This window comes from Hippocampus bargibanti, linkage group LG06 (assembly GCF_051943395.1).
Source record: "Hippocampus bargibanti isolate YZ-2025 linkage group LG06, ASM5194339v1, whole genome shotgun sequence".
In the NCBI taxonomy this organism is placed as follows: Eukaryota; Metazoa; Chordata; class Actinopteri; order Syngnathiformes; family Syngnathidae; genus Hippocampus; species Hippocampus bargibanti.
In genome coordinates, this window is record NC_142739.1 from 23348370 (window position 1) to 23362179 (window position 13810).

Below are 13810 nucleotides of genomic sequence, written 5' to 3' on the forward strand. Positions count from 1 at the left end.
CTAATTCTCATTTTATCCCCCTGGCGCTTCAATTATTTTACTATTTTGGTTTTAGTTAGTCTCGGTTAAACTGAAAATCTGGTCAGGGCTAAATTTAGAATGTTGGTCTTTTTTTGGAATCGTAATAATAAACATAAAGTCGCTCCCCCGGTTTCAACCTCCAGCCATTGTTTCAGTTTGGAGAGTTCTACAAAGCTAAATGAATGGCTGTTTACAGTTTCAGAGTGGTACACAGATTTAAATAGGCGCAAAAGGGAATTTAGTCCGACTATTTTGGACAGAGGTAAATCTGATGACAGCTCCATCTTTTTTTTATTGTTCTGCATTTCCTGTACATTCTGGACTGCTTGGTCTTTGACAGAGGAAATCCCATCAAAAGCTTCAACATAAACGCTCTCGGTCCAGTCAGGAAGTCACGCGATGAAAGGTCGTCTGCGTGAACACGTTTCCGCCCATGATCTCCAAAGTTCAAACCTTGTTGTCTGAGCAAGTTATTTTTAACTTGCCACATGTGCCTGCAGATAGAAATCATCTGGGAATGAATTCTCCTCCTGGAACCCTGAGTTCATTTCTCATCTGTATGTTTGGTTTTATCCTCACACTGATTGGACTCCCACACATGCGCACCAGCTTGGATATGATGGCCACGGAGCGGAGGCCATCAATCTGAGTGATTTATGTTTGAATTATTACAGTCTGTTCATGCGCTCGTCACCCCCGTCGACTATTCGATCAATAACCGGTGGATCAATAGCGTCGCTTCCACTGGTAGGCAACGTACATGTAAATCACATCAAGCTGTCTGTCAAAATGTGACAGGCTCCTCAGGGGCTCTTGACGAAGCTCTTAGTGACATATGTGTTTTTTTTTTTCAATCTAATGAGCGCATGCCCGCCTTTGTGATTTCATTATTTGGCATGACATGACGATCGTCATGGAGACATCGCAATCTGGGTTGTCAGTGACTTGTTTTCGCATATGTCAAACTTTCAGTGTACAAAAACATACCTATATGTCCCATTTTTTTCCCCATCAGCATGTAATCACTGGCAGATGTCATCACAGCGTTATGTACTTTCTTCTAAGAAAGGAAAATGTCCACGTTTGCGATCATTGTCATGTTTTGTTTAGAATCAGCTGTTTAAACCGGTTGAGTGCAGCTGAGTTGAGGGTCTTATGGGGCCATGTGTTTTTATTTTTAATCATCTCGATTAACTTCCTGTCAACATCACTCATACTGACCGAGGTGATGACTGTGACATCATTGCGGTGTTCAACATTGTATGAACTGTGTGGATTTTGTACTCATATTGCATATGACATTTTGGACAGCAATATATATCGTACTTACAAAAATTTTAAAGATCTATGTAGTATATAGCTGGCTAAAAATGTTACTGCTGTAGCTAAATGCTTATAAATGCTGTAACTGAGATCAAAGTCTTTATCTAATTCTTCAGCTAGCTAGATAACAAGCTTGCTCGATAGCTAGCATGATTAATTTTGCTGAATGAAACTTTTTTCTTTAAAATTAAGATTTTGATCTTGGTTACAGCATTTATAAGCATTTAGCTAAGGGAAAAGTCGAAAGGAAAAGAAGAAGCTACAGCAGGAACATTTTTAGCTTGCTATATACTGCATATATCTTTATTTTTCTAAATACGATATATATTGCTGTCCAAAATGGAGTAATTGTCGTTCTAGCTAGGTAGCTATCTCTCTATAGCTAGGTAGCTATCTCTCTAGCTACGTATCTATTAATCTATGTATCTATCTATACCTATATATACATTTATATATGGGTACATAAATGGTGTGTGTATATATATATATATATATATATATATATATATATATATATATATATATATATATATATATAGATAGTGACACCCGTGTGACAGGTAGAAAGGTTAAATCGTTACAACAAAACATACATTGCGATACTTTTGATTCTCAAGACATTATGTCCTATTCCGAAAAAATATATATAATAAAAACACCTTAAAAAATCATTTTAATTTTTAATGTTTTTTTTTTCAACAAAGCCATTCGTATTGGTGGGCTTGTATTCACATGATGAGTGTTTGGGGTTTTTTTTTGTATAGATTTTTGTGTTATTTTAATGTTTTGTTGTCATTTCTGTAAAACATATGTTGTATTTTATTAGATGAAAAGTGTGCACTAAATAAATATAATAACTATACTTATTAATATATAGTATAATAATTATATTATAATATAATTATTTATATAATTTTATAATATACTACCTAGATTATTAATAATAAAATATTTTTTATATAATTATATAATATAATATAATATAATATAATATAATATAATATAAAAACTAAGTACTGTACATTGAATGACACAGAGAATCTTCTATAAACCAATTACATTGGCCGATCTATTTCAAGTTTATTTAGGTTTTTATTATTTTAATTTTAAAAACCAATTGATTTTTTTGGACACACGTCAGTCTGAAGTCACATAGCGAAAGAAGGAAACATTTAAAATGATGTGCTCGTCACTTTTCGACAAAGATGGCCTCACCCACTGATGCTGTCTCATCTTGCGTTCCTGCACTAATTCTCATTTTATCCCCCTGGCGCTTGAATTATTTTACTATTTTGGTTTTAGTTAGTCTCGGTTAAACTGAAAATCTGGTCAGGGCTAATTTAGAATGTTGGTCTTTTTTTGGAATCGTAATAATAAACATAAAGTCACTCCCCCGGTTTCAACCTCCAGCCATTGTTTCAGTTTGGAGAGTTCTACAAAGCTGAATGATTGGCTGTTTACAGTTTCAGAGTGGTACACAGATTTAAATAGGCGCAAAAGGGAATCCAGTCCGACTATTTTGGACAGAGGTAAATCTGATGACAGCTCCATCTTTTTTTTATTGTTCTGCATTTCCTGTACATTCTGGACTGCTTGGTCTTTGACAGAGGAAATCCCATCAAAAGCTTCAACATAAACGCTCTCGGTCCAGTCAGGAAGTCACGCGATGAAAGGTCGTCTGCGTGAACACGTTTCCGCCCATGATCTCCAAAGTTCAAACCTTGTTGTCTGAGCAAGTTATTTTTAACTTGCCACATGTGCCTGCAGATAGAAATCATCTGGGAATGAATTCTCCTCCTGGAACCCTGAGTTCATTTCTCATCTGTATGTTTGGTTTTATCCTCACACTGATTGGACTCCCACACATGCGCACCAGCTTGGATATGATGGCCACGGAGCGGAGGCCATCAATCTGAGTGATTTATGTTTGAATTATTACAGTCTGTTCATGCGCTCGTCACCCCCGTCGACTATTCGATCAATAACCGGTGGATCAATAGCGTCGTTTCCACTGGTAGGCAACGTACATGTAAATCACATCAAGCTGTCTGTCAAAATGCGACAGCCTCCTCAGGGGCTCTTGACGAAGCTCTTAGTGACATATGTGTTTTTTTTTTTTTTTTCAATCTAATGAGCGCATGCCCGCCTTTGTGATTTCATTATTTGGCATGACATGACGATCGTCATGGAGACATCGCAATCTGGGTTGTCAGTGACTTGTTTTCGCATATGTCAAACTTTCAGTGTACAAAAACATACCTATATGTCCCATTTTTTTCCCCATCAGCATGTAATCACTGGCAGATGTCATCACAGCGTTATGTACTTTCTTCTAAGAAAGGAAAATGTCCACGTTTGCGATCATTGTCATGTTTTGTTTAGAATCAGCTGTTTAAACCGGTTGAGTGCAGCTGAGTTGAGGGTCTTATGGGGCCATGTGTTTTTATTTTTAATCATCTCGATTAACTTCCTGTCAACATCACTCATACTGACCGAGGTGATGACTGTGACATCATTGCGGTGTTCAACATTGTATGAATTGTGTGGATTTTGTACTCATATTGCATATGACATTTTGGACAGCAATATATATCGTACTTACAAAAATTTTAAAGATCTATGTAGTATATAGCTGGCTAAAAATGTTACTGCTGTAGCTAAATGCTTATAAATGCTGTAACTGAGATCAAAGTCTTTATCTAATTCTTCAGCTAGCTAGATAACAAGCTTGCTCGATAGCTAGCATGATTAATTTTGCTGAATGAAACTTTTTTCTTTAAAATTAAGATTTTGATCTTGGTTACAGCATTTATAAGCATTTAGCTAAGGGAAAAGTCGAAAGGAAAAGAAGAAGCTACAGCAGGAACATTTTTAGCTTGCTATATACTGCATATATCTTTATTTTTCTAAATACGATATATATTGCTGTCCAAAAAGGAGTAATTGTCGTTCTAGCTAGGTAGCTATCTCTCTATAGCTAGGTAGCTATCTCTCTAGCTACGTATCTATTAATCTATGTATCTATCTATACCTATATATACATTTATATATGGGTACATAAATGGTGTGTATATATATATATATATATATATATATATATATATATATATATATATATATATATATATATATATATATATATATATATTAGGCATGTATATATATATATATATATATAGATAGATAGATAGATAGATAGATAGATAGATAGATAGATAGATAGATAGATACACATATATGTATGTATGTATACATACATACATACATACAAAAAAAATATATATATATATATAGTAAAGTCTCGTTATATCGATATCGGATATATCGATAGTCCCGGTTATATCGATATTTTTTCGGACTCCCTTGAATATCGATATAACGAGACTTTACTGTATCTTCTTTTTTTTGCACATGCTTTAGTTTTTTGACAACTACAGGCGCACGGCAACTTACACACACAATATATACTGTCCATACAGCGTATGCGGTATACACACATGGACGCATTTATCCACTCTCCTCCAGTCTGCTTCACGTGGAATTACTTGTTTAGACTGACTTATGCTGGGGGTCGGGGGGGAGGTTGGGGGACAAACAGGATGTCTCGGCGTGTTTATGCATTACAAGTTCGGGTCGTTCTCTTGTGTTGGTTCATGCAAATATCTACCAAACCTTGACTGCATATTCAATTTTTTTTTATGGGGGCAGCTACTTGTGTGTGTTTTTACAGATATGTGTGCCAGTAGTCTGAGGTAATAGTTTGACCTTTTATGGAAACGTGCCTACCTGTTGTCCTACCGAGATTTGAATAAGATCAGTGGGGCTCCTACGTTTTTCCGAAATATACGGAGCAAGTGTCACAAGACAGTTGGCTAATCATGAAGACAAAAACGCTTAACTGGACTTTCTGCAAAATTGAAAGAATTCGTTTTTATCATTCCTCCCAGAGCTTTTTCAAACTCATTTTTTGCTGTGGGCCACATTGTAGTTATAGTTCGCTCTCGGTGGCTGTTAAGAATTTGGGGAAGCCATTAGAATATTTCATCCCCTCCACATAGTACATACAGAACACACAACAAATCAATGAATAACAATTTTTCTAATCTGAAGTCAAGAAGATTGACTTTTATTGTGGTTTACATATGATAATTTGACATTTTGGTTCAGACTTTAGCAAGCATCATGGAATTCAAAAGTTCAATTTGCTTTGAAGGGCCGAACAAAATGATGTGGTGTGCCAGATTTTGCCCCCGGGACTTCACTTTGACACCATGGTTTAGATTATCATCATTGAGGACTTCATTGAAATATTGTTCGGGATTTTTGGGAATAAGTTAGCGTTCTAGTGGCAGAGAGAAAAAAAACAGAGTGATGCAGAAAGAACTTTGTGGACTCTGTACCAGTTGTCAACCAATCGCAGGGCATAGACGAATAACCATTCTCGCACACTCACGCCCCAAAACAATTTTGAGTGCCCAATGAACGTACCAGGCATGTTTTTTTTTTTGTGAGCGTAAACTGGAATAGTGGATATATGCTAGTATCATTTTAGTCGTATTTTATGCCACAGCCAAATCCAAAAACAGTTGGGATGAGATTTCAACATCCAAACTGGCTCAGATACTAGAATACCTGCAAAGACTTAAATCCATCAGAAGAATAAATAACTAATCTGGCAATGAATTGAAAGGATGCTGAAGAGCTGACTGAGATTGTCATGGGTGCAGCTAGACAAGGGTCAATTGGAAAGTTTTCCCTGACTTTGCTCTCAAAGGCACCGGAGCCGCATTGATGTCTATACCATGTGCATGTGTGTCATCTCCCAGACGTGGCGGTCGGTTGTCCGTTTGGCGGAGACGATGGCGGCGGACGAGTATTGATCTTTAACGGACGCAGAGATGCAACGACGCAAGGCCTCACTCTGAGCCAGGAGCTGAAAGCGGCTTCCGCCAGCACTGGCGGCCTCCCTGGTTACGGCTTCACCCTGCGAGGAGGTCAAGACCTGGACCGCAACCAGTACCCTGGTAAAGACACAAGAAGGCAGTCTGGCTCTGTGTACTGCTTGTGTTTGTATCATCAAAATTCCTTCTTCAACTTCCAAACGCTTTCCTTTCCCCCTTGGTTTCCAGCTGCTCTTATTACATCCTCCCTCCTCTTCATTCCTGACCTCCACATTTCATCTGTCCTCCTTTTGCCATGTTCTCCTCTGTTGCCTCGCTCGGCTCGCTCTGCTAAAGTCATTATTTACAAGGGGGGCCCGCCAAGGAGCTGGGCCAATGAACTGAAGACATTCTTTAATCTGTGTTCATGTAAAATTTTACATCGATGTATCTATTTACTGACCTACCTTTCTCTCTCTCAATCCATCTCGATGTTTAACTTGATGTCTTGCTTCCACTCGCTCCATTGCCCTCACTATTTATCTATTCCTACACATGGCATTCTCGCATCCATCGATGCATATATTCACCGTGCAAGTTCTTTGGTTATCCGTCCGAAATCTTTCCTTTGTCCGTGCATCTACCCATGTAACCCCTCTGCCCCCACTCCTCGATCCTCGTGCCTCCGTTCATACATCCATCCATACCTCCATCCATCCTAGCTGCCTCACTCCAAGTAATGACTCGCTCCCTCCAGAGGCTCCGCCTTCCTCACTCTAGATGTCGCACCATTTATCACTCCATCCTTCCATTTTATTCCATTTCAGAATCAGAATCATCTCTATTGCCAAGTATGTAGAACCCACAAGGAATTTGTCTCCGGTCGAACACGCTGCACTAGTATCATCACAAGAAAAATGGAGGCACTATACAGTTCTATTTGGGTTACTGTGTAGAGAGTTAATAGCTTGGAGGAAGAAGCTATTTAAATGTCTGCTGGATTTGGTGCACATGGATCGGTAGCGCCTGCCTGAGGGGAGTTGCTAGAAAAGGTGGTGGGCAGGGTGCGGATGGTCCAGTAGGATTTTTTGTTTGGAATCTTGCAGTGTTCTTCACCATTTCCCAAATGTATTCGCAACTCTCAATTTAACTGTGTTTATAGAGCACTTTAAAACTGACATTGCTGGATATAAAGTGCATGGACCATGAAGAAATGTTGTGCCATCCTGGTTTTGATTTCCTCCACGCAGGATAAAAGAGTCTTCTTTGCACAGTGGGACATACAGTAGTTGTGATCATGTTTCCATAAGATAGAACCCTCTGCGGTTGGATAGGATCAGGAATGAATATATTAGAGGGACAACTCACATTAGAGGCTTTGGAGAGAAAGTTAGAGAGGCCAGACTGAGATTGTTTGGACATTGAATCCATCCATCCATTGCTCCCTCCACGCCTTCTTTGTCCCTCCATCATCACTTCTTCAATATCTCCTTCCGCTGTTTTGGCCATTCGGATTTTACCTCTCACACACTTTGCCTCCCTCAATTCACATAATGCATTTTCCCAATAAGGTTTAGCCATTAAAGCGGACCCTAATTGAATTACCGTTTTTCCCTTAAGTACAAACCTCTACCATAAAATTTAATTGAGAAGTTGATTTCTTTAAGTATAAAACGGTTTGTATGCAAACGTGCTTACATCATCTCAATTTAAGTCTTTAGAAATAACGCATGGGCTATAAAATCACTTTTTTACAAACTCTTGTTCTCCTATTTTGGAGCTAATCTGTGCTAAAGGTAACACCACTTTTAATGTTACCTCTTCTTTTCTTCATTTGCACCATCATTTGCCCCTTTTTATGCACATATGGCCAAAGCAATGGATATTTCTTCATTCTATGATCAGGGTGTATACCTAAATGCACACAAGTATGGCCTTTAATTTGTTTCATTAGCGGTTGAGAGAGTGTGTTCCGGCTCCTCATCAAAGTAAGGACTTGTGTGACTGCTAATTAGAAATCTTCCGTTCAGAAAAACTGCGCAATAAATGCAAATATGAGGGTAGCAGGTGGAAACTTTGATGCAGGAGGAAGTTGGTTTGAATCACTGGGTGGCAAAATAATGGTGGAACACCATTATTTGCAACACTGTGTGCTTTTTAAGCGCTCAAATGTGTCGCTTAAAGCTGTGACGCCTGTCATTAAGCAGTCAGTGGACACATGCTAAGTCGTTTGCAGGACCAGTAAAGTCACACTGTTCAAAGGACACAAAAATGTTTGATCAGCCTTAGAAGGAAACTAACTGGGAAGCCATTGTAACTTTGAGTTGCTATTCTGGTCAATTGAGGGTGGTGGTCTTGTATAAATTCATATTTATTTGATCACGAAGCTCAAGGTGGTGGGAAACGTGAGCATAAAGTTACCAATAGTGGTGCCAAAATGACAAACAATCAAAACTTACTTTACTGCAACTACCATTATTGGAAAAGTTCATTTTCTACGGAAGCTAGTTCAAGTTGACAAAATTTAAAATGAACTAATTGTTACGATTTGCAAGGTGGCAGTGGTGATGGACCCCAAAAATGAAGGCAGTAGGGAGGAGCAGGTTGTATTTGACAAATTGTATTAAATAAAGTCAGCAGGAACACAATCTCAAACGACAAATTCATCAGAAAACAAAAGTCCAAAGTAACAAACAAAAACATGAGTAAGGTGAAACAAACCTGACACGGTGAAACAAACAATGACCTGACACTGAATGGTCATGCCAGGAATCATTTTAACTGCCACTGATTAAAACGACCAACACCTGTGAAACTACAGGCGGGGCCCGACAGTGCCACCCATTGGTTGCAAACCGAAACGTGACACTAATGATGATTCTAAATTTATAAGTACAGTTAGTTCACCGTTCCAACAAAGAAACAACGTCAAGGTGGTTTTTCTCTTCTTTGCAATTTTGCTGTGAACTAACTCGACTGTAGTCCTTCACTCATTCACGTGTCCACTTCAATGCCAGGGTTTTTGTCATTTTCACTCAAATTGCATGACCCGCATTGGAGTTAGCTGAGCTTGAAATTTGGGTGGCTGTACCAAATACAATACAATACAATACAATACACACATATTGATTTATATAGCGCTTCAACAACAGCTGAAGCTCTGACAAAGCCCTAACATGGACAAAAGGCAAACGCTGCCCCTTCGTGAAAGGGAAAAAACATTGCCAGGTCTGATTAGCGCTTTATCGGCACCACCAAATGAAAAACCAAAACCCGAACAAATTCGGGAATGCCGTTCTAAATCATATTTTCCAATTCCCGATTAAATTTCAAGTTGTATGGGTACTTGCTTCCAAGGAGAAAAAACTCAGATGTTTCTATGCGAAGGCACTGCAATGCAGGGTAGCGGGCGGCCATTGAATCACGCTTGCATTCCCTGTGGATTCCATTTTGGTTCATCTCAGAGGTGAAAGGTGAGAGATGGACAACATTTACCTGCCAATCACACAGCCGTGCCGATTTAGTATTCAGTATTCATCAACGTGTGGGTTCCTTCGCGTTTGTCAGCAAGTCCGAATTGACTCCAAACGTCCCCCTGACATGCAAAAATAGTGCAGATTGAGGAAAATACTCCAGGAATAATATTTATCAGCTATTCATTGTGGTATATAGTTGCAGGAATGCCATCTCCCAATGCACTTGCGCAAATAAGTAACAGAATAGGTTCAAACTCCGCACAGACAACCAAAAAAAATGAAGAAATCCCCTCAGAAACCATCTTTTCCATCCAGTGCCATTGACCTTTGACCTCGCCTCATCTTTAGCTATTGCACCCCCCGCAGTCTCGCCGGCATTCATCGTGTTCCGCCAACGACAGCTTGACAGTCTGTCTAAACTGTGCGCGAAGGTCATGTTTTTTTTAGCGCTAGGTGGACACCATCAGTTTGGGAAGGCCGGGTTACCAAAAAAGAGCCCCGTTAAAACAGTGTGCACTGGCAAAAACAAAAGCTATGCGAATGTAAACCATTATTTTAAGATTAGACTTCCACTTAACCCTCAAATTAGAGAACGATTTGATGGAATGATACCTGCCAATTGCACGGATGGCGTTTCCCCATTTCCAAAACGCAAATCCAGCCAGATGGACCTAGAAAATTTGGAGTAAGGTGGTTTTCCTCCCATGTCTCACCATCTGGTGAAAGCACACCTTGCTCCCGATGGCTTTCCCAGATTGCAGTCTATTAAAGGCCAAGTACATGAGCCTACACCCCATCCACCCCCACCCCCTCCTCCACCTTTCATTGTGCTCCCTTCTGCCCCGCCACATATTCATCGTACACCTCCGAGTTCCCCCGCAAAAGCCACATCTCAAAGTCCTTTCTTGTCACAACCGCACATAGCGGCACACGGCACCCTGGGGGGGCACAAAGGACTTGGCCTAAAATGTTTAATATCGTGGTTGCAGGGAAAGGCAGAAACAGATGTGACTCTTTCCAAGTCATTTAGTCCCCGTTTTGAATATATAGGAAGAGACTGACTCCACAAAAGACAGCAACATGGGTATAATTTAAAATTTACGGGCAAATTTTCTTAACGTCCTTTGGGATGGGTTAAACTGTAGCGCTGCTATAAACATAAACATGTTGAGTTTTCACGAAGGGCTTATTTTCATGCAGTGTTTCATTTCTAAGTGACATGGTCAGCTACTTATTGTCGCCTTTCATATTTGATTCCTGGGAATCAATCCGGCACTCAAGGGTACTGATTTTTGTCATGGCTAGCTATGTATTTCACACCTGGGTCTTTGGTAGTGCTCGGTCTGAATCAATCCTACCCTTAACTCATTCACTGCCAGACGATGCGCAAAAATGTGTCCACCCCAATGCCAAGGTTTTTGTCATTATCACTTTAATTCCAGGACCCACAGAATATTGTGTTTTAGGACTGCTTTCCATAAACATTCAATGCATCACAATAAACCTTTGACTATCTTCTTTCATCAGAAAAAAAATTAATTCCTAAATTATATGGGTCTTGAGTTATATGAGCTTGAAATGAGGGCAGATGTCCAAAATCCAATACAATACATCCATATTGGTTTAAATAGCGCTTTCACAACAACTGAAGCTGGAACAAAGCACTGACATGGACAAAAGGCAAATGCTGCCCCCTTATGGAAGGGAAAAACATTGCCAGAGGTCTGGCCAGCGCTTTAGCCCTCCCCTCCCCCCCACGCAAAAAAGAAATAAATCCCAACCCGAACAATTCGGGAATGGCGCTCCACATCATGCTTTTCAATTAACTAATATATTTGTGAATGGCAGTGAATGACTTAATAACTACTTTATGACTATACAACCTTTATTGCAACTACATACCTATTACCTACATGGCTATCTCGCTAGCCAGCTATCTAGCTAGCTACCTATTACCTATATGTCTATCTAGCTAGGTGGCTATCTATTGACTATTGATTAGCTAGCTAGCTACCTTTCTATCAATTTGAGTTACGCATTGAGTGAACGCTGGCGCAGGTGGCTGCCGCTGCTCAGCCACTGAAAAACTTATCCTGTGACTGTAAAATGACCTTGAGAGTTTTGAAAGGTGCTTATAAATGAAATGTATTATTATTATTATTATTATTATTATTATTATTATTATTATTATTATTATTACAGCTGCGACTCATATAAAAAGTGTGGTGTGATTTACTACAAGTTCACTAGAGGGTACCGTTAGCCAGGAAATAAGGCCTGGAGTCGCCAACTCAAATTGTGATTGGTTAAAGGAACGGTTCGATCAACACTTATGATGCTACAAGGCCTGCAGAACTGGTTGTGAAGGTGCCCATGTAGATTTCTGACCCTGCTAACAAGTAATGGCTGAAATGTGATTGGTTAAATGCTTCAATACGAAAACAGACATCTGGAAGCTGCATGACATGGGAAAAGTAATGAATAGAAGCTGAAAGACAATTTGGAATTACAGTAAAGTCTCGTTATATCGATATCGGATATATCGATAGTCCCGGTTATATCGATACTATTTCTATGCACGCACGGAGAAAATTACATGCAAACAGGGTCGGATATATCGATAGTCCCGGTTATATCAAAATTTTTTCGGACTCCCTTGAATATCGATATAACGAGTCTTTACTGTATTTAATAAGAATTCATGGACGAAATTTAATTCATATCAGTCTGGGATTCAGATATTTTCAGGCCAGCAGAGAAGGCCTGACGGTCCACCACTGGATTTTTGGTACTTTGGTGTACATCAGAGGTGTCAAAGTCATTTTTTGCCGCGGCGCTTTGCTGCTGTGAAATGTAAATTTCTCCACTGTGAGACTAATAAAGGCATATCCAATCCAATCCAATCCAATCCACATTGTAGTTATGGTTTCCTCTCGAGGGCCGTTATGAATTTGGGAAACCCATTAGAATGTTTAAATCCCTTCAAATATTACATATAGAGCACACAGCAAATTAATGAATAACTCGTTTTCAAATCTGAAGTCAAGAATAATGACTTTTATTGTGGTTGACATCCAAAAATATGAAATTTTGGCTCAGATTTTAGATTGCTAAATCAAAATCAAACTTTAACAAGTTTGATTTGCTTTCGCGGGCCGAAAAAAATGATGTGGCGGGCCGGATTTGGCCCGCGGGCCTTGACTTTGACACCTGTGGTGTACACTGATGATAATAAATGTTTTGAGAAGAAGGTCTAAGAAAATCGATTTCAAGTTTTTCAATATATGGTGCTCTATTTAGGTGCCAGTACAGGTCTAGCACAAAGAGAATCTAGTTGTCCGCATTGGTGGAGATCGCTTTCTTAGTGTATTTTCACAGATGAGCGCATTTCTAAAAGGGTGTTTGCGCCATTGTGAGCGTGAACGGAGCCGACCAGCTTCAATGCCGACCACCGGTCAATGGAAGCAGCTCCCTTCAAATTCAAAAAAAGAAAGTGCAACTAAATCTGCACGGGTGGGTGATGAAAGGTAGGCCAGTTGTCTAGTGGGCACTTGGAGAGCACCTATAAACCCGATCGTTCAGCCAATTGTTAAAACACAAGTGAGTAATGCGCTCTGGACCAAGACTAATTAGTTACCTCACTGCATGTGCATCATTGGCTTTTCTTTCAAGTTATCTGGTTCGTTTGGTCTGTTTTTGGTGGCTTGAATCAATTCGGGGCTTTTTTTTGCAGTTGACAGATTGTTTTAATCATTTTGTGTACGTGGGTATTTTTCATCAACATGTGTCCCCATAACCACAAGTATTAAATACCAACATTCTTCAAAACTGCAAAAGGCAATTAAACCACCCAAAAATCCATGAAAACAACAAAGAAATGCTGACACAGAGGTCGCGTTGCTATCTTCTGCAAGTTATTTTGTCAACATGGTACAATGTAGCCAAAATATAAATATACACATCACATTTATGGAGGGTGTCTGAATTTAGTCTGAGTTGGGTCATGGGTCAAAAAGTGAAAGCGGAATGACAACCGCAACTCACACTGCGTCCTTGTGTATTAAACACGAGGAGTGTGTGTTGATGAAGATTGTAGGAGGGCTAAAAATC

The 13810-nt window shown here is 39.4% G+C and overlaps 1 protein-coding gene across 1 annotated transcript in view; it reads left to right on the forward strand.

The window, feature by feature from the left end:
- Positions 1-13810, forward strand: part of itga8 (integrin, alpha 8) — a 69940-nt gene that overhangs the window by 31626 nt on the left and 24504 nt on the right. Inside the window, exon 13 of the mRNA XM_088997957.1 lies at positions 6171-6368. Coding sequence (XP_088854083.1) covers positions 6171-6368 — 198 coding nt within the window. The remainder of the gene's footprint in view (positions 1-6170; positions 6369-13810) is intronic.